Source organism: Neophocaena asiaeorientalis, unplaced genomic scaffold (assembly GCF_003031525.2).
Source record: "Neophocaena asiaeorientalis asiaeorientalis breed wild unplaced genomic scaffold, Neophocaena_asiaeorientalis_V1.1 scaffold396, whole genome shotgun sequence".
Lineage (NCBI taxonomy): Eukaryota > Metazoa > Chordata > Mammalia > Artiodactyla > Phocoenidae > Neophocaena > Neophocaena asiaeorientalis.
In genome coordinates this window covers 2,667,292-2,687,713 of record NW_020172455.1, presented here as the reverse complement: position 1 = coordinate 2,687,713, position 20,422 = coordinate 2,667,292, and the positions used below count along the sequence as shown (strand labels likewise).

At 47.4% G+C, this 20,422-nt stretch overlaps 1 protein-coding gene across 1 annotated transcript in view; it reads left to right on the top strand.

Moving 5' to 3' along the window:
• The first annotated feature begins 627 nt into the window (after nucleotides 1–627).
• The window catches only part of KCNF1 (potassium voltage-gated channel modifier subfamily F member 1), a 26,084-nt gene continuing 6,289 nt past the window's right edge, over nucleotides 628–20,422 (top strand). The window contains exons 1-2 of the mRNA XM_024737715.1: nucleotides 628–651; nucleotides 864–923. Coding sequence (XP_024593483.1) covers nucleotides 628–651; nucleotides 864–923 — 84 coding nt within the window. The remainder of the gene's footprint in view (nucleotides 652–863; nucleotides 924–20,422) is intronic.

The window sequence follows — 20,422 nt, the reverse complement described above, 5'->3', positions numbered from 1 at the left end:
TCTTGCTTATAATTTTGGATTCCTTTTAATGTTAAAACCAAGTATATGCCAGGTAGCACTTTTGGAAGATATAATTCTTGACAAGCTTGTGTCCTTACTTAGATCAGGCACTGAAAGTTATATAATCTGGCGAATTTCCTGTACGCTTTGACTTCCAGGAAAGTTAGAGCCGGGTAAATTTAATGCTTACTATAATAAACCTATGTTAGCATAAGGTTCTTTTTATTGTGTTTCTTCCCCTACATACAGTTCATCTTTGCTCGTTTGTGTGTTTGTTAAGGGACTTATTATACCCACCGTCACACCTCTTGCTGCCTTGCCCATGCTGTTCCCCCTGCCATGCATGTCATTTCCCCGGTGCACTCAAAAGCCCCCTCTTTCCTTATGACGCACTTGAAGCGTTTTCTCTCTGCACTGACAGCCTTCCATACAGGGCGCTCCTAGACTTCCACTCGAGCTTCTGTCGTGCTGACTTTGCTTTGGCTTGTTGACAGCTTCTGTTAGAGTGTGAGCCTGTTGTGACCCTCACTGCTAATTGCCCTCTTTACAGGTAGGAGTACGTTTGTCCTAGATTGATTTTTTGTACGTCGATCTCCTGCAAAACTCATGGAGACTCTAGCAAAAGCCATGAGCTTGAGGCGGTCGATTCTGGTAGGTTCCTGAGGTGGCCATGCCATAAAAGCTGTAATGGAGGGGCTGGTGGTGTCCTAACCATGGATGCTGAGATGGAGCCAATATCCCACCGTGACATATACTGATGTTGGATCCTAGTCTCTGATCTGGCTCAGGAGGAACCAGCACGCCTCTAACTGTGCAGCTAAAAAGCCTCACAGCCCAAGGGCCACTGTCCATCCCTCCCCCAGATTCTGATGCCCTGCTACGGCTCCATGGGTCCCCTCGATAAACAGGCTCCAGAGGACCAGGTATGTGTGCTGTCTGCCTACTTACCTGCTTACTTCCACACCTGGGATCCATTCTCCATTTCTTCCTCTTAGTAACAGAACCTCATGAAATTTTTTTGGCACACGCGGCTACCCAAATAAAGGCAATTTTCCCCAGCTACTCTTGCAGCCCATGTGACCATATGACTAAGAAGTAGCCGATGGAGTATGCACAGAAGTGATGTGCACAAATTCCAGATCACATTTGTATTAGGAGATTGTGTGCCTCCCCCCAACCCCACCCCATCCTCCTACTGCCTGTCCTCTGGGCTGGAATGTGCAGGTGATGATCTGAGTGAATTTTGACCACAGTATGACGATAACACCCTTGAGTGTGACAAAGCAGTAAGACAGGCGGGCCTTGGATGCTGGAAATATTCTGTATCTTGATCCGGGTGCCGGTTACACAGGTGTATACACATATAAAAATTAAATGAGCTGCCCTCTTAAGAGTTCTGTGCTTTACTGTACGTAAGTTATACCACAGTAAGAAAAAACACAGAAGGAACCTGGTTCCCTGAATGACCCTGTGGAGTAGAATTCATCTCTGAAGTTTTGTAACAGAGAAAAATAAACTGCTATATGGTTTGGGCCTTGTATTTGGAGAATTTTTGTTCTAGCCACCTAGCTTGTACCTTAACTGATATATTTCTTAAGTGTAGGACTTTAAAATGTTTGTCCCCATGATTTCCGCAGAGCTTGATGACTAAAAGATGCTCAAATATCTGTTTAACGAATGCACATTTTTGTATGTTTTTTATCAGTATGTTATATAAATTTGGAAAATGGAAAGAGTTACAGCATTAAGGAGAGAGCACCTCTTCCCACACAGAGTGGGGCCCTGAAGTGGTTAGTGTAGCTCCTCAACTCACCTCCTTCCCAGGCACGTCCTTTCAGTGCGATCTGCTATAGCAGTTTTCGATTTGCTTTGGTAAATGACAAGGACTTTCTGAGACAGGAAGTGCTGCCTGCTCTGCTCTGCTGATGGGTGAGAAGTGGGTGTGGATGTAACGCGGGGAGCTGGGGTTGACCCCCGAGTGCTGATTCATGCCCCAGGACTCACCACCATTCGGTGCTCTGCAGCCACCAGGCTCTGGGCCACGGGGAAAGGTGTAAAGGGTGCCTCAGGAGCAGCCAGGCAGGCAATGCTGCACCTAAGTCCCCAGGGCAGGTTGTGAAACAGCAGGAGGAAGGGCTGACAGCATGGCCGGCAGCCTGCTGTGCCCCAGCGGCAATTGCTCTCTGGTTGGGTTGGGAACACTGGCTTCTGTGATTTGGGCTGTGCCAGGGGCTGGGACTCGAAGAGGAAGGACACACACTGTCCTGCCCTCAAGTGACTCACAGTCTAGCTGGCAAGACATGCCCTGGACAAACATCAAAATAAAAACAGTGCTCTTTTATTTATCTGATTAAATGTCTGGCACTTTTCATATATTATTTTATTTTCATGAAAGTCTGACAGAGTATTGCTTATACATGAGAAAACAGAAAGTTGGAGAGGTAAAGTGAGGGCCCAAGGTCAGAGCCAGGAGGCCACACTGAATTGGACCTGAGGACACAGGCCCATCTCTCTGCACTGGGTCCCACTCTGGCTGCGGCCACCCCTCGCTGGAGACCAGGGGTAAGGACTGCGGTAGGGCCCTCTGCAAGGTGCTGGGATAGGGCTTCCCTAGGCCCTGACCTTGGCCTCAAAGAATGAGTGGTAACCCACCCAGGGACAGAAGGTGGGTTTGGGTGGGAGAGGGGGTCATTCTAGACAGCAGGGGCAGCACGTGCAAAGGCCCAGAGGAGAGAAAGCAGGGTGCATTTTAGTGTCGTATAACTAAAGCTCTGGTGTGCAAGGGGTAAGGAGGGTGGGAGGTGAGGCCAGAGAGGCGAGCAAATGTCCTGTGGTGCCTCCCTTTGGGGTGAGCCCCTGGAGGTGGAGCGTTAGTCATGCATCAGTAGGATGACACCACCGCCAATCAGGGGCGCTCATTCCTTCCTTCCTTCTTTCACTGACCAGGAGCAGGGCTCTCTGTGGGGACTGGCGGTGGACCCGTGGGAGGGAGTGTCATGCCTGGAGGTGCGCCCAGGCTGTGTGGGCCCCCTGGTCCCTCTTTCTACGTCATCTCCCTGGGGGACCACAGGTGAGTCCTGAAGATCCCTCTTTCCCAAAGAGTTCTGTGGTAAAAATCCATTGAGAAAATGAGGCTTATTTCCTCCTTTTTGGACATTCTTGCAGGTCAGCTTATTAAAGTCACTGAGAAGTACAGAATTATTTTGAACTTGGTGTACCAGTTTCCCTAAGCTGCCGTAACAAAGTACCACAAACTGGGTGGTTTAGAACAACAGAAATGTCTTCCCTTACAGTTCTGGAGGCTGGAAGTCCCAGATCAAGATGTCAGCAGAGCTGTGCTCCCTGTGGAATCCACAGGGAAGGACCCTTCCCGCCTCTCCCAGCTTCCGGCGTTGCTGGCATCCTTGGCGGTCTTCGGCAGCGGCAGCCCTTCGGTCTCTGCCTCGTGGTCGTCTTCTCCCTGTGTGAGCGTCTCTCCTCTTCTTATAAGGACACCAGTCGTATTGGATTAAGGCCCTACCCTGCTCCAGAATGACCTCATCTTAAACTAATTACGTCAACAAGCTTATTTCCAAATAAGGTCACATTCTGAGGCACTGGGGGTCGGGATCTCAACGCATCTTTGGGGGACAATTCAACCCATAACTCTTTTGTTTAGCCCAGAACTTCCCACTGAACTTATTTTTTTTCCTCAGAACTCTTTCGAAAATGCCCCTTAATGACCCCACAGAGCTGGTGGAGAGAGCAGCTCACTAGCAGAAATGTTGCCTGGGATGAACAAGGTGCAGCCAACCGAGGGGTGGGGTGACATAGGGGAGGCCTCCGGGGGCCGACAGTGGAGTTCTGCTCCCCCCCTGTGCGGAAAGGGAAGGTCCGCAGGGTGGGGACACAGGAGTCAGCTTATCCACACGGGAAGGTTCTCCAGGCCTGCCCTCTGTCGTGGGCCCCGAGGACCCCACAGGGAATGTGGGCTGGAGCAGGATTCGGGTCCAGGTCGTCTGTCCCCAGAGGAGCTTTTTCCACTTCAGGGCCCATCAGAGCAGAGAGGCTGCAGAAGCACAGCAGGTGGCGTGTCCCAGCTCCTGTCACCCCTGGGCCCACGCCACCTAACGGGCTCCGGGCTGAGATGTGGGTGGCGCTGTCACATCGACTGAGCTGGTCTGTGGAAAGCACCCAAAATAGCCCACTGGTAAACAGGTTTTCTCCCTGCTCATCCATTTCCCCTCAACTGGGCTTAGACCTCTGTCTATAGCTCCCACCCCACACTTTTTCACTTTGTTATTTCTGGGGAGAAGATTAAGGAAAATTTACAGTTTTCTCTGTGGTAAAAAGATGTGGATTCAAGTTCAGGGTTTGCCACCAACCTGCCACGTGACCTTTAGCAAACTCTAACTTCATCTTTGCATTCTTGCATCTTTCTGTTTATGTAATGGAAACAGTAATAACGGTGACTGTGCTTCCTTCCCCAGCTGTGGTGAGGGGCACGTGGGTGAGAAGCAGAGAATTAACACTCATGACCACTTTCCTCACCTTGATTCTGTGCAGGGACTATTCTAGAAGCAGTGACTCTAAAAGTTTCCTGTCAGGTGCGATGTACAGAACGTACCACGTGAGTGAGATGTAGCTCTTTATTTATAGCTCTCTCTATACAAAAGCATGGTATTTAGTCACGTATTAATCAGAAGAAATTAGCATAAATAGTGCTTCCTTTCTCTTTTAATGATAAACTTCTGCTTAAAAAGAGAGAACAATCTCTGAGTATGATAATAATGATAAAAAATGTTAAGTCAGGTTTAGTAAGATGTAATTGACATGTCATAAAATTTAGGTTTACAGTTTTGTGAGATTTGCCAAGCGTATACAGTTGTGTAAACATCATCACGATCCAGACAGAATATTTGCTTCACCCTCAAAAGTTCCCTCTTGTCCTTTGTGAAGTCAGTCACTCCTCCCACCCTCATCCCCTGGCACCCTCTGGATTTCTGTCCTTAGAGTTTTGCCTTTTTCTGAATGGCTTATAAGTGAAGGCATACGGTAGCTTTTCATGTTTCACTTCTTTCTCTTAGCATAATGTTTTTAAGATTCATCTGTGTTGTTGAATGTGTCAGTAGTTCATTTTTTTATAGCTGAGTCCATGGTAGGAGCCTAATACAATTTATTTATCCATTCTCCCGTTCAAGAACATTTGGGTTGTTTCCAGTTCGGAGCTTTTATGAATACAGCTTCTATGCACATTCAGGTACAACTCTACAGCCATATGCTTTCATTTCTCTTAGGAAAATATCAATACTTAGATGTGGAATGACTAGATCATATGGTAGGGGTATGTCGAACTTTTTGAGAAACTACCAAACTGTTTTCCAAAGTGACTGCCCCCAAGCAGTGTGTGAGTCCCAATTGCTCTGTATCTTTCCAAGTACTTAATATTCTCTCTTTCTCCATATAGGTGTGTGTGTATATATGTATACATTTTAGTCATTCTTATAGGAGTGTGGTAGTATCTCATAGTTTTAATTTGAATTTCCATAATGACGTTGAGCATCTTTTCATGTGCTATTTACCATCCATGTTTCTTCTTAAGTGTCTGTTCAAATATTTTGCCTGATTTAAAAATTGGCTTGTTTTGGTGAATTTTGAGATTTTAGGAACATTTTAGATTTGTTAAAATATGTTTTGCAAAATTTTTTTTCAGTTTATGGGTTTTTTTTTCATTTTCTTAAGTGTCTTTCAAAGAGCAGTTTTTAATCTTGAAGAAGCTCAATTTTTTCCTGTTTTGATTATTACCTTTTGTGTCTTATCTAAAAAAACCTTGCCTAATTCTCAGGTCAGGAGGATTTTCTTTTATCTTTTCTTCTCAGTGTTTTATAGTTGTTGCTTTTACATTTAGGTCTATGATATATTGATATCTTGAGTTAAGTTTTGTATATGGTGTGAGGTATGAGTTGAGATTCTTTTAATTTTGTGTATGGATATCCAGTTGTTCTTGCACCATTTGTTGAAAAGACTAACCTTGCTCCACAAATTATCTTTTCACCTCAGTAAAACATCAATGGACCATACATGTTTGGTTCTCTTTCTGGATTCTCTGTTTTGTTCCACTCATCCATATGTCTTTCTTTCATTGATACCACACTGTCTTGATTACTGTGACTTTATATTGTCTTAAAATCAAATAGTGTGAATCCTTCCACTTTGTTCTTCTTTTTCAAAATTATTTCAATTTTTTTTGCATTTCCATACAAATGTTTGATTTATTTCTACAAAAAGAGCCTGCTGGGATAGGATTACTATCACTCAGAATCTATAGTAGATCAATTATAGAAGAACTGACTTATTAATAATATTGAGGCTTCTGATCCATGAACATGGTATATCTCTCCATTGATTTAGGTCTTCTTTGATTTCTCTTATCAGTGTTTTGTAGTTCTCAGCATACAGAAAACTACATATTTTAAAAGCCTTATGACTAAGAGTTCCCTGGCGCCCAGCAGACCTGATGTGAGGATCATAAACCAGAAGAGGCCTGGGGGTGGGGCAATGATGAGGAGACTATGTGGTGTGTGGCCTGGTTGCAGGAGGAGCCCATGGGTGCCAGGCCATGATGCTCAAGGACTAGGCAGCACAGCTAGGGACTAGGGAGGACAGGTATCCAACTTCTCCCTCTGGGCTTGAGCTGCTCTCATACATAGATACCCTAGGGAGGATAAGGGGAAGGGGCAGAATCTAAATTTGAGTATATATGCAAAAGAGTCAAAGTTTAAAGTTGGAAGTGACTGGGTGAAGTTAAAGTCGAATTCCCACCACCTGCCCGTCATCAGCAGAAAAGACTGGAAAGCAGATCAAGGTGTTGACAGGGCCATGGTGTCTCTGAAGGTGCTGGGGATGGACGTGTTGCAAGCCTCTCTCCCAGCTTCTGGGAACCTCAGGTGTTCCTTGGCTTGTCGATGCATCACTCCAATCCTCCATCTTCATAGAATGTTCTCCCTGCATCTCTTCACACTGTCTTCCCTCTGGGTGTGTCTGTCTCTGTTCCCCTTTTTAAAAGGACACTAGTCATATTGGATTAGGGACCACCCTGATGACCTCATTTTAACTTGGTTGAATCTGCAAAGACCTATTTTTAAATAAGGTCACATTCTAAGGTACTGGGGGTTAGGACTTCAGCATGTCTTATTTGGAGGACACAACTGAATCATAGTACATCCTACAGAGATAGGGCTCCCCAGGGTTCTCTTTGGGATATGCTGCCCTAGACGTCAAACTGCAGGATTCTAACAACACTTTTACCACAAAACATGTGGCTATCAAAAGAGGTGGCTGGAGGACAGTACAAGGAGCACTGGCCTTGGGGAGGGTGGCAAATCTGGGCCCAAATCCTGGCTTTGCTGTGTGACCCCAGCAAGTCAAATCACCTTCCTATGTTTATTTTTATTACCTGTAAAACTAGAATAACTATCATCCATCTTAGGTCTACTTGGGCTGCCAAAACAAAATACTGTAGACCGAGTGGCTAAAACAACAAAAATTTGTTTTCTCACAGTTATGGAGACTGGAAGTCCAAGATCAAGGTGCTGCTGATTTGGTTTCTGCTGAGAGTTCTCTTCCTGGCTTGTAGATGGCCACCTTCTCTTGTGTCTTCATATGGCAGAGAGTGTGAGCTCTCTGTGTCTCCTCTTATAAGGACACTAATCCTATTGGATCAGGACCCCACCCTTATGACTTTATTTAATCTTATTTACTTCCTTGAAAGCCCCATCTCCAAATATAGCCACACTAGGAGTTGGAGCTTCAACACATGAATTTGGCAGGGACACGCACATTCAGTCCACACATCATCTCTTGTTAGGAGGATTAAATTAGATACCACATATTACTGTTAGCATGAGGCCCGATAAAAAAGCACTACCTCCCCTCAACTGTCTACATGTTGGAAATATATTTCTCTCTCATGTTTGGATCTTTATAGCAGGTGAGCCTCTATCCTAAAAAACACATTGGGATTGCTGAGAAAGGAACACAGCAATACAGCCACCAGAAAGATGCAGAAGCTGTTATTGACTTGGGAAATCCTGGAGGGACCTTGTTTAACGGAACACTTGCTGATGTCCACCGTGTGTCTAGGTGCTGGGGTTACGTGGCTAAGAAGCCAGAAGGAGCAGGGAAGCTGAATGCTTTAGGCAGGAGGGGGCCAGCAATCTCTTTTACATAGTAGAAGAATGAAATTCTTGGGTAAAGGGGAAAGGTCTTTCCCACTCCCATCAGGATCCATTATATTGCCATCTCCACTTTCAGTCTTATAGGCTGGTATTAGGCTCGCAGTAATCATCTAATGGGAAGAAGGACGGGAGCTAACATTTACTGAGCACCTACTGTGTGCTGGGAGATTTCACACACAGGATTGTTTTCAAGTTTCATTTACTTGACTTGAAAGTTTCCCAGTGAGAAATCTGAGGCTGAAGAAGACAAAGCTAGTGAGTGGCAGAGCTGGGCTTCACCTGGGTCTGTCTGACTTCATCGTGCTTTGGAGCCATAAGTTTTATAAATTTATTTATTTATTTATTTTGGCTGTGTTGGGTCTTCGTTTCTGTGCAAGGGCTTTCTCCAGTTGCGGTGAGCGGGGGCCACTCTTCATCGCGGTGCGCAGGCCTCTCACTGTCGCGGCCTCTCTTGTTGTGGAGCACAAGCTCCAGACGCGCAGGCTCGGTAGTTGTGGCTCATGGGCCCAGTTGCTCCGCAGCATGTGGGATCTTCCCAGACCAGGGCTCGAACCTGTGTCCCCTGCATTAGCAGGCAGACTCTCAACTACTGCGCCATCAGGGAAGCCCTGGAGTCATAAGTTTTAAAGAGACGGCTTTGCAGGTGTTACATTAGCTATGTCCCTACATGTGTATGCGTGAGGTCCTTGACAGCAGGGACTCATCAGATTCATTTCTACCTCCGCCTTGAGAGCATCCAGCACAGTAAGAAGCCTGTGGTGGGAGGGGCTTGTGAAATGTTTGGTGGCTCCATGACGGATGGGCAATGGATGGATATAGTGACCAACATCCTTCCTGTGAGAGTCCAGCCAGCAGCCTTTATGCCCGAGAGTCCCTAGGCACAGGCTGGGACCTCTACTCTGAGTGCTCAGTCCTCTCCTTTTTGTGTGAAAGGTAAGTGAAAAGGAAAAAGGATTGCTTTCTTGGTATTCCTTGAGTCCTGGATCAGAGGATGCCCAATCTGGCTTCTTGGCTTTGAGTCTGCTCTCGCCAGGATCTGTCCCCATTTGCTTTCTCATGTCTGCTGGGATAGGAAAGGGTTCAAGATCTATGGTCTGAAAACAGTCACAGAAACGCCTTCAGAAACTGACATGGCCATGTAGGAGGCAGGCGCGCTTCTTAGCCTGCCTGCTGGCAGAGATGTGGTTGTTTAGCTACGTTCATTTAAAAGTCAATTTACCCCAGAGACGGGGAGTAGAGTGCTCTAGAGCTCAAATGGTGTGATTTTTGCAAAAGTCAGACACTGGGTATATCAACACCACTCCCATTTTAAAACTATCAGAATAAAGGTCTACTTGTTCAAGCTGTTTATTTGGTACAGACAGGCTGCCAGGACTACAAATGAAACGTTTGTTCCTGCTGATGGCTTTGAAAGGCCAATCTTCCTTTCATGCTAAGAATCCCAGTAGCTCAACTCCTCCATCCCTCTCTGGTCTGCCATCTTTGCTTTGAGCATTTCTCGGAGCTGTCGTGAGCATCCATGTCGGGTGGGGGGACAGCTTTATTAAAGATTGAGCTATCTCTGTCTGAGGGATTATCTCTTCCATTGGTGCTGGTATTATTTAACTCTTGCTTTGCAAATTCGTTTTTCACATATTTGCACACACACTTTTCCTGCTTGAGGACAGTGATCATTTCCTAGGAGGCCTTCACTGTCTTGCACATAGCGTTAAATAAATAGATGCCTGCGCACGTGTGTGTGTGTACGTGCCTGTATACATAAATATGTGCACTGTTACCGGGGTTGGGAGAGTTAAAAAGCCAACACCCCCTCCCCACACACACACAGGGAGGCAATCAGCAGATAAATTTTAAGCCCAGCTGCTTGGGGGGTGGAGGGGGAGGTTGATAACAGGACCAAGTCAGCAATGATCATTTAGAGGACTTGATGTATTGGGGAGAAGCTTTTAAGGAAACAGCCCAGATGTCATTTTCTTCTAAACCCCACTCAAGATTCTCACTGTGGCTGCCCAGAGAAATAGAGGTGCCCATCTGCATGGGAGGTAAGTTGTCCCTTCATACATTTATTCAAGGGCAGAAAAAGACAGGGCCAGTGAGAACAAGAAAGTCAGCCAGTGGAAGACAGGTGAGGGCAAACATGCTGAGACTCTGCTTTCATCATTTTCCAGCTTGGGACCTTGGGATGTCGCTTGTAGATCTTCCTGAGAGTAAGAAGTAGATTTGCAGTTAGCACAGAAAGCAGTAGAAAGAAAGAGGAAAGTGATGTGGCGTATCCCAGTTACCATGGAGGAGAGATTAGCTGTGAATAGTAGAAGCTGATTTTCTGCACCGCATTGATGGCTCAGGAAGCTCTACTCATTCTACCATGTGGTTCAGCATTTCTCACCTACCCCTTTGGTTGTCTTCACAATACGTGTTCTTTATGTGTTCAAGTGACAAGAGCCTCAGGTATTGCTCACGGGGTGGATCCCACTGACATTCTCAGGTTTGAGGTCTTTTGAGTTTGTGCCACCCACTCCTGGCATACAGGCTGCACCCTCAAAACTTGGATTTCCCAGAATTAGACTCCATTTACATATTCATGCCAAACCATATGCCCCCGTTTTTTATTCAAAGCATTTGGTTGCCTTAGGATGGCGTCCCAAGTCCTCACCCCCAGGTACTAGCCTGCTCTCCGAACGTACAGCCTCTCTCTATACCTCTAAGCCCTCGCACTGCTGGATGAAAAGTGTTCCCTTCCCCTAACTGCTTGTTAGTTTCTCACTCATCCTTTAAGACTCCATGTCAACTTTCTGAGCTCATTTCTTGTCTGTAAAACTAGAGTAAGTATCTGTGTTAGTCTGGGCTGCCATAATAAAATCCTGGGGGCTTACACCATAGAAATTTATATGTTCACAGTTCTGGAGGCTAGAAAGTCCGCGACGAAGGTTCTGGCCGATTTGGTTTCTGAAGAGGGCCCTCTTCCTGGCTTGCAGGTGGCCACTTCTCGCTGTGTCCTCACCTGGTTTTTCCTCTGTGCATGCACGAAGGAGGCGGGGGGAGGGAGAGACAGAGAGAAACAGAGAGACTAAGAGACAGAGAGAGAGGGAATGAACAGCACTTCTCTCGGGTGTCTCTTCTTGTAAGGACGCAATTCCCATTGCATCAGGGACCCACTCTTGAGGCCCAATTTAACCTTAATTACTTCCTTACGGGCCCCATCTCCAAATCAGCCATGCAGGGGGTTAGGATTCAACATATGATTTGGGTCCATAACACTGAGATAGTTCATAGCTGGTGTTTCAGAGCCAGGAGCACACAGGGCTAGAGGTTAGGAAGTAGACGCCCTACTTGACAGGTGAGAAGCTGAGTCCCCTGGGGTAGTGACACAGCCAGTGGGAGGTGCGGCCAACTGTGTGCACCACATCTTCGCTCTCAAGGAGCAATGCTTGGGGTAGAAACGGCTAACAGGTGGGGACATCAGGAAAGCTCCTGTTTGTCTGGTAAGTGTTCGCCTGCGTCTGGGCGGAGAGGGTCGAGGCACTTGTCAAATGTCACCTGAGTACAAGTGGGCAATTCCTCAGGGCCAGATGTATTTTGGAATCAGATTTTTTTTTCAAAATTAAAAAAACCCATACAACAGTCTATATTCTGTACATTGAACAACATCGCCAGGAGGTCTAAAGGTCTGGACAGCACCCTGTAGTCAAACACATAAATATTTCTGGGGAGAAATCTAAGTGGGATGGATAAAGACAGCATGTGAAGTCAGAGCTGGCATTGCCACCAAATAACAATGCCACAAACCTATGAAAAGACATATAGAATGGCCAGCCGTGGCCATTGCAGCGTGACAATTCAGCAGACCTGACCCTTTGCAGAAAGAGAAGGAAAAATAGCATATGGAGAGGAGGAAAGTTGGCGAGTCTGGGGATTCCTTCTGAAGCCGCCCCTCCAGAGACACTGGGTGGGGGGCACGGTGACGGGAAACCCCAGCGATGGCTCCCATGTGGCCAACAAGTCAGTCTCTCTAGCAATTTTCCATGCACTGCCTGCCGAGCTGCAAATTACCACCTCCCCCCAGGCTGAAGTGTACAGATGTTTCTCTCTGATCAAGACTGTAATTAACACCTGTCAAAGCAATGGGCTGGGATGGGAGAGGGATTCCACTCTCATTACGAAAACTGTTCCTCAAGAAGTATTCAGTGTCTAGGAAGAACATTTCCAACTTGGAGGGATTAAAGAGCCATCTTATAAAATGAAGAGGCAGGTGGTGTTTATCTGGGCCAACGCCTGTGAGTTTACATGTTTGATTTCAGCGAGCGTGCTGACAGATGCCTGATGAGCTATGGAAACTTGTTCAATAATGGCCCCGTAGCCACACACATTCATGCCAAATCTGGGAATGACATTTTCCTTTGCTCCTCTTGAGTCAGAGAATTGTCTGTGGGTAGAAGGGGTTGTTACTTTTATCGCCATAGTTATTTCACACAAAGCAAAACAAGGGAAAGATTTAGCAACTCTGTTTATGATAAATTATTTTCAGGGAGCTCTGCAATCAATTAAATATTGAGTGGCAAATGAATTGCTGAGAAGGTTGCGGTCCTATGGAGCATACTTGTACATGTCACCAGGGTTTTGTTTGAATTTTGAGAGGTGCCAAAGTTGGCCATGCACAGATAGGCTGACATGGCCATAATGAATAATTATAATGAGGACCGCTGTGCAATACCTTTTGGGTCTTGAGAATTTTCACATTCATGATCTCCTACGCATCTGACAACATCCTTAAGATATACTTTCTGTTCTGATATGTCCAGTTTATAGACTTACATACCGACTCAGAGTGGTCGAATCACTTGGACAGAAGAAAGAGAGGAACTGGTATTAGATGCCATACATTATTGCAGAGAAGAGTCCCCCATCCTCCTGCATTGGGAGGTGAGGGTGGGAATGGTGACGTGAGCCTTATAAGGACACCAGTAACTGGGTTAGGGTTCGGTATAACTCATAATTCATGTTTAAATTGATTACATCTGCAAAGACCTTCCTTCAAAATAAGGTCACATATATTTGGTCTTTGACCAGTTCCTGGCATAGGACTCCTGAAACCCTTGGAATCCTAAGAAAGGAGAACAATAAAGGTGGTTTTGTTATGTTAATGAGGGGGTGACTTTTGGAAAACCCCTAAGGGTAGGGACTGGTGGCTAGGAGAACCCACCAAGAGATTAGAGGCCTGGAACTTTCAGTCCCACCCCCCAGGCCTCAGGGGAGGAGACAGGGGCTGGAGATTGAGTTAAAATCACCCGTGGCCAATGATCTAATCAATCATGCTTTGTAATGAATTTCCATAAAAACCCCAAAGGAGAGGGCTCAGAGAGCTTCCAGGTTGGACATGCTGGGGTAGTGGTGTGCCTGGAGAGGGCATGGCAGATCTGTGCCCTTTCCCTCACACCTTGCCCTGTGCATCTCTTCCGTCTGGCTGTTCCTGAGTTCATTCCTCTTTATAAGAAATCAATAATCAAGTACAATGTTTCTCTGAGTTCTGTGAGCCACTCTAGCAAATTAATCGAACCCCAGGAGGCGGTCATAGGAACCTTCGATCTATAGCCAGTTGGTCAGAAGCACAGGTGATAATCTGGACCTGGGACTGGTCCCCGAAGTGTGGGGAGGATGGTAGTCCCGATCGAGCCCCTTAACCTGTGGAATCTGATGCTGTCCATCTCTGAGGGGACAGTGTCAGAGCTGAGTTGAATTGTAGGACACCCAGCTAGCATTAAGGAATTGTTTACTGATGGCGAGGACCCTCACCACCGCCCGCCCGCACCCACACACGTTGGAATTGTGATCAGAAGCCTCACAGTCACGTTCACAGGGTTAGGACTTCAACATATTTTTGGGGGGGCACAATTCAACCCGTAACACACTATGAATGATGAGGTCTGTGATGTGAGTGATGGTTCTATAACCTGTCCTACTATGGAGGGTAACACAACTGTGCAGTCACTGATTGCAACACAGCCTCAGGACATCGAGGGGAGCAAGCCTGTGTCTCCGATTATGTCGTGAGGATGGGTGGCCAAGAAAATGAAGTCCCAGATTACCCACCGATGTTGCCCTTGGCTATGGGCGTTTATGTGATGAGGCCTCCGGCTCTTTCAGAATAGCTCTGTTTTAACCCAGATTCTCTAGGAAGCCAGCCCTGAGGCAAGATTTTTGGGGAGAGGGAGGGAGATGTTGCAGTGCCAGGAGGCAAAAGGGTGGAAGGAAAAGGAAATGAGACAAAAAAGGAAGGAAACAAATACAAAGCAGTACGAGACCAGGCAGGCCAAGACCCTAAGAAAAATGGAGCTGATTTCAAGGTCGCTCACTGTTTCTGGAGAAGCTGTGTGAACCACCGCATCGAAGAACAGCCCGCAGGGTGGGTGATCTCTAGGAAGGGCAAGAAATTCATCAGCCAGCCCTCCCCGCTCTCCCGTCTCTCCCGGTTAGAGTAAACGGCTCCACAATTATGGGCTGTCTCGCGGAGCCCGTGGGCAGCCACTGGGCAAAACGGAACCAGGCACTGCGCTTCACCTGAGCCCAGAAGTGGAAGGAGGAGCCAGGTTGGTTTGGCCGTAACCGCGTGGGCTCGGCCGGTTGCGGGCCACGCAGCTGCAGGTTGGGCGGCTGAGCAGCCGCGATGCCGTCCCGTTTGGCTCCCTGGGGCCAGCAGGTGCCCCGGGTGCAGCCCTGCCAAGGGCCCAGAGCAGGAGGGTGGGTCAAGCGGAGCAGCAGATCTGGACCGATTCCGTCTCCAAATGTCTTGACTCTGTTTTGGAAACGCTTCCTTGGATTGCTAGCACCTCGCTCTGCCATTAGTCTGTGGACATTTTGAATGTGCGAAGTTGATCTCAGGGCTTATTGGAATTACCGGCCGCCGCGTGGGTGCACAGACCTGCCGCGCCCCCCCGCTTGGCTCCAGGAAAGAGCTCAGATGGAAACCAGCCCCTGCGTGAGCCCCTCCCGAGGCCTGCACCCAGTTTCACACGGGAGGGAGTCTGCGCCAAGTGGTGCTCGCCACTCCGTAAATGGAGGCACAGACCTGCAGTCTGAAAACCCTGAGCGGAAACAGCCGCGGTGCAGCTGCCCTTACTTGGCTCAGAGACGGGGTGAGATGAATCTGCCTTGACAAGAGCAGCGCCCTGGTCCCCCACCAGCCAGGGCTCATCCACAGCTGTCCGCCCCTCCTGGGCCTGCTGCAGCTACAGGGAGCTCTTCAGCCGAGGGCATCGCAGAACCATGCATGGTCAGTGACTGATCAAGAAGGGGCATCACGGTCTGGCCATCCTGCCCAATTCTGCTGGGTGAATACACCCCAGAGCTCCCCTTAGGGCTGGCTGGGCTCTGCCGGGCTGCGTAGCAGCTGACCTCGCCCTCTGTTCTTTCCCCGGGTCACGGGCCTCTATCCCCAGTGCACTTCCAGCAGAGCCCACCAGGCATCATGGCTGTCACAGGTCCTGTTTCTCCCTCCTGAGACAAGCCAGATGCGGAAGGGGTGATGGCCTCCACCAGTCTTGTTGAAAGAGCGAGTTAGTGATAAGAGCAGCGCAGACGAGCTAGGTCAGGGGCTCTGGGCGGGGAGGGAGTGCTGGGTGCTGTTGGCTGCAGGGAGGTCAGCCGGAGATGAGAGGGTCTCAGCTGCCACTAGGCCACGGGGAACATTTATGCAAATTAGGAGAAGGCGCCACCTGTTTCCCACTCCCCACCTGGATGGACCCATCCCCGCAGGCACAAGACTTGGTGTGTACAGAGCCCTTTTGAATAAAGAAATGGTGCCCCCTCCCCTAGGCAGAGGCAGCCCTGCCCTGGGGAGCATGGCTTGGCGAGGGGAGTGTGGGCTGGCTTTCAGCTCCTCTGCCAGGAGCCTTGGTTCTGGGCACAGAATGCAAAATTATATACAACAGCCCAGCTCCCAGACTTTGCTCAGAATCCTGGAGCAAACCTTGGCCTTGGAGAGAGTCAGAGAAGATAGATACGGGGCATCTCAGGTGGTCCCAACTGTGGGCCGCACGGCATTCGTGGGCACTTCTCCTGTCACCCGCAGACCCAAAGCGCTTTAAGCAAGAAAGAAGTGGATCGGCTCTCACTGGACTAGAAAATCCAGACGGTTCAGTCTTCAGGATCAGTTTGATCTAGTACTTCATCAGCCCAAGGACATTTGTGTCTGTCTCCATTGACCATGTCTGTTTCAGTTGAAGGCTGGCTCTCTTCATGGTTGCAAGGTGAATGCCAACAGCCCTCAGAGGAACATGCTTCCACATCCATGTCCAGAAGGAGAGGGAGCTTCTCTTGCCTCATCAATCAAGCAAAAATCTTTTGCTGCCCCTTGACTGGAACAACTTAGGTCTCATCCAGTCTTCATCGCCACGGCCAGGGGAATACTCTGAGAAGTTTGGAGCTGGGCTGCTTTTTTTCCTCCTGAAACGATAATGGGGACGAGGGAGATGTATGTGTCAAGGGGGGGATGTTAGTGGGTTAGAATGATTGGGACTCCACTTTGAGGCCGAGGGCAGGGTCATCCTATCCAGACTCCACAGCTACTACCTCCTGGTGGTGGGTGTGGAATGAGGGCTGGAGAGTGAACGCAGTGAGTGATGCCGTGTGGGGCACTTACGAAGGCACGTGAGCAAAATCTGGACGTAAGCATCTCCCCAGTTCCTGACCTCTCCCTGCTACTTTCTCTGTCTGACTGTTAGCACGTTGTTATAGACAAGGACCTGAGAACTCATATACTGGCACTGGCAAGCAAACCAGTTTGAATCTGCTTTCTTAGGTCCCATTTCGATCTCAGTATCATGAAAGACGGGTGCGATGATAGCAACTCTTTACATCCTGGTTCACAATGTGCTTTCCTTATTGCTCTACATGACCACCTACTGGAGGTCTAGCGGGCATTTTCTCTGTTTTGTAGAAGAGGCAGCTGAGACTTCAGAAGGCAAGGTGACATGTCCAAGCTCACACAGCTACAAGATGGCAGAGGTGGGACTCAAAGCTCAGTTTTCTGTGAGAGATCCAACCTCTTGCCTAGAGAGATATTGCCCTCATGGTCTCGGGACGTGGAATGACTTCACTATCAGGAAGTGGAAAAAGATGTCTTTTCTTCCTGAGAGTTTTCCTGTTGCACCACTCCCTCCTGTTCCCTGCAGGTCATGAGCTCCCCACCACTAGAGGCATCCAAGCCGAGACTGAGCGCCTGCTTGGAGGGATACAGTGGATAGAAGGTTGACCTAAACAATTTGAGTTTCCTTCCAGTTCTGAGGTTCTGGGGCTCCAAGCTCTCTGGAAACCTGCCACCTCCCAGGGTCCATCTGTACACACGTGAGGTCCTATTTGCTTGTCATAACCACATGAAGAAGAACTTTCTGTTCCCCAAAGGGCCCTGGTGTGACCAAGGCACAGGAAGCTCCCGAGGACACTCAAACCATATACATTTGGTGACTGCATGCTGATTTGGAGGAAGGCACTGAGCTCATGACGTCATGATTATTTGGTTCTCTTGTACTGAAACATCCCACAAATGACAGTAGTTATCAAGTCCTGCCTGTCATGACATTTTCTTCAAAACGTGAGAAGATGTTCCTGAATTTTTTCTCCTTACTCCCATCCCCCTTCCTTGCCCCTCTCCATCCCTCTTCCCACTCCGCTTCCAGTTCACATTCAGCCCACGCCACTTTCCACTTCCCACATCATGCCCTTTCTCTCCTCATTTGACCCCATAATGTCCCCTTCTTTCCCAGTCTCTGGCCAGGAGCAGAAATGGAGCCAGGGGCACCAAGAGACAAGCATTTGTCAGACGTTTCCAGGACAGAGCCCTGAATTTTCGAATACGTGTTAATGTCAGGAGCTGAGCCGAGGTCCGTGGCCCTTTGCTGAGTTCCACGGTGGAAGAGGGGGTGTAAGGAGAGGCTGGCTGTCTCCATGCCTGAGGTTCCCTTTCCCCTGTGCTGTGCGGGAGATCACAGATTTCCTACACGGCAGCCAAGTTCAGTGAAAAGCACTGGCTCGGACATATACACCGAGATAGATTTGTTTTAAAATCACTAGCTATCTACTTTTTAAAAATTCAATAAGCTTTGTTTTTTTAGAGCAGTTTTAGGCTTGTAGCAAAATTGAGGGGGAAATATGGAGAGTTCCCACATACCCCCTGCCCCTACACAGGCACAGACTTCCACTGTCCAGATTCTCACTAGAGGGCACGTTTGTTACTAAAAATGAACCTACACTGATACATCGTTATCACTTAGAGTCCAAAGTTTGCATTGGAGTTCACTCTTGGTGTTATACACCCTGTGGGTTTGGACAAATGTGTAATGATATGTAGCCACCATTATAGTATCATACACAAGAGATTCACTGCCCTGTAAAACCTCTGAGCTCCTATTCGTCCCTCTCCTCTCCAACCCTTGGCAACCACTGACTTTTTTTACTGTCTCCATAATTTTGTCCTTATCCAGAATGTTATAGAGTTGGAATCGTACAGGATTAGTCTTTTCAGATTGGCTTCTTTAGTAATATGCATATTTCTTAGTAATATGCATTTAAGTTTCTCCCATGTCTTTTCATGGCTTGAGAGCTCATTTCATTTTAGCAATGATTAATATTCCATTGTCTGGATGTACATACTTTATTCATCCACTCACCTATTGAAGGACATTTTGGTTGAGTCCAAGTTTGGGCAGCTATAAATAAATCTGCTATAAACATCTGTGTGCAGGTTTTCATGTGGATATAAGTTTTCAACTCATTTGGGTAAATACCAAGGAGTAGTTTTTAAAAAAAAAAAATTTATTTATTTATTCATTTATTTAATTTTTGGCTGCATTGGGTCTTCGCTGCTGCACGCAGGCTTCCTCTAGTTGCAGTGAATGGGGGCTACGTTTTGTTGTGGGGGGCAGGCTTCTCATTGTGGTGGCTTCTCTTGTTGTGGAGCACGGGCTCTAGGCACGCGGGCTTCAGTAGTTGTGGCACAAGGGCTTCAGTAGTTGTGTCTCGCGGGCTCTAGAGCGCAGGCTCAGCAGTTGTGGCTCACGGGCTTAGTTGCTCCGCGGCATGTGGGATCTTCCCGGACCAGGGCTCGAACCCGTGTCCCCTGCACTGGCAGGCGGATTCTTAACCTGCGCCACCAGGGAAGCCCCAAGAAGCAGTTTTGCGAGAAAGTGACAAACTGTCTTCCAAAGTGTCTGCACCGTTTTGCATTCCCACCAGCAACGAATATCGCTCCACATCCTTGTCAGCGTTTGGTGGTGTCGGTGTTTTGGATTTCGGTCGTCTTCTAGGTGTGTAGTGGTATTTCACTGTGGTTTTAATTCACAAGTCTCTAATGACCTGGGATGTGGAACATCTTTTCATGTATTTACTTGCCATCTGTATATCTTCTTCAGTGAGGTGTCTGTTCAGGCTACTTGCTGGGATTTTGACTGGGATTGCACTCATTTATAGACCAAGTTAGGAAGAGCTCACATCTTGACAAAATGAGTCTTCCTATCCATGAACATGAACTACCTTTGCAATTACTTAGTTCTTCTTTGATCTCTTTCATCAGAACTTTATAGTTGTCCTCATATAGAGCTTGTACAAATATTTGTCAAATTTATACCTAAGTTTTTCATTTAGGGGGTGCTAATTTAAATAGTAATATAAGAGTGTATGTTTAAGTTAATGAAAGGGAAGATTCTTCCGGGCTGGTCTGGCCTATTCAGGTAGGCCTCTTAGAAGACTTAGGCCTTCACTGAGATCAGAGAGTCTCTAATGCTGGCCTCAAAGAAGATTAAACCTCCATGAGTTCTATAGTTGCAGAAACATTAATTCTGCCACATGAGCAGGGAAGAGGGTCCTGAACCTCAGATGAGACCCAGCCCCAGCCAACACTTTAACTGCAGCCTTGTGAGATCCTGAGCAGAGGACCCCGCTAAGCCTTGGCCAGATTCCTGACTCATGGAAACCGTGAGATAACAAATGTTTGCTGAATCTGTGGTGCTCCATTACACAGCAGCAGAACGTATACACTATTACAGCACTGGCTTTTGGGAAATAGGGAAGTTGGGTGTGCAAATGTGAGGCTTTCACATGTTTTGAAGTTTTACAATGAATATATGTTAATTTTGCAGTTAAAGAAAAGGAAAATGCTAAAGGACTTGTTTTTAAAAGAATTTTCTTCTCCTTTTACACTCCTTTTAAAAAGCAAG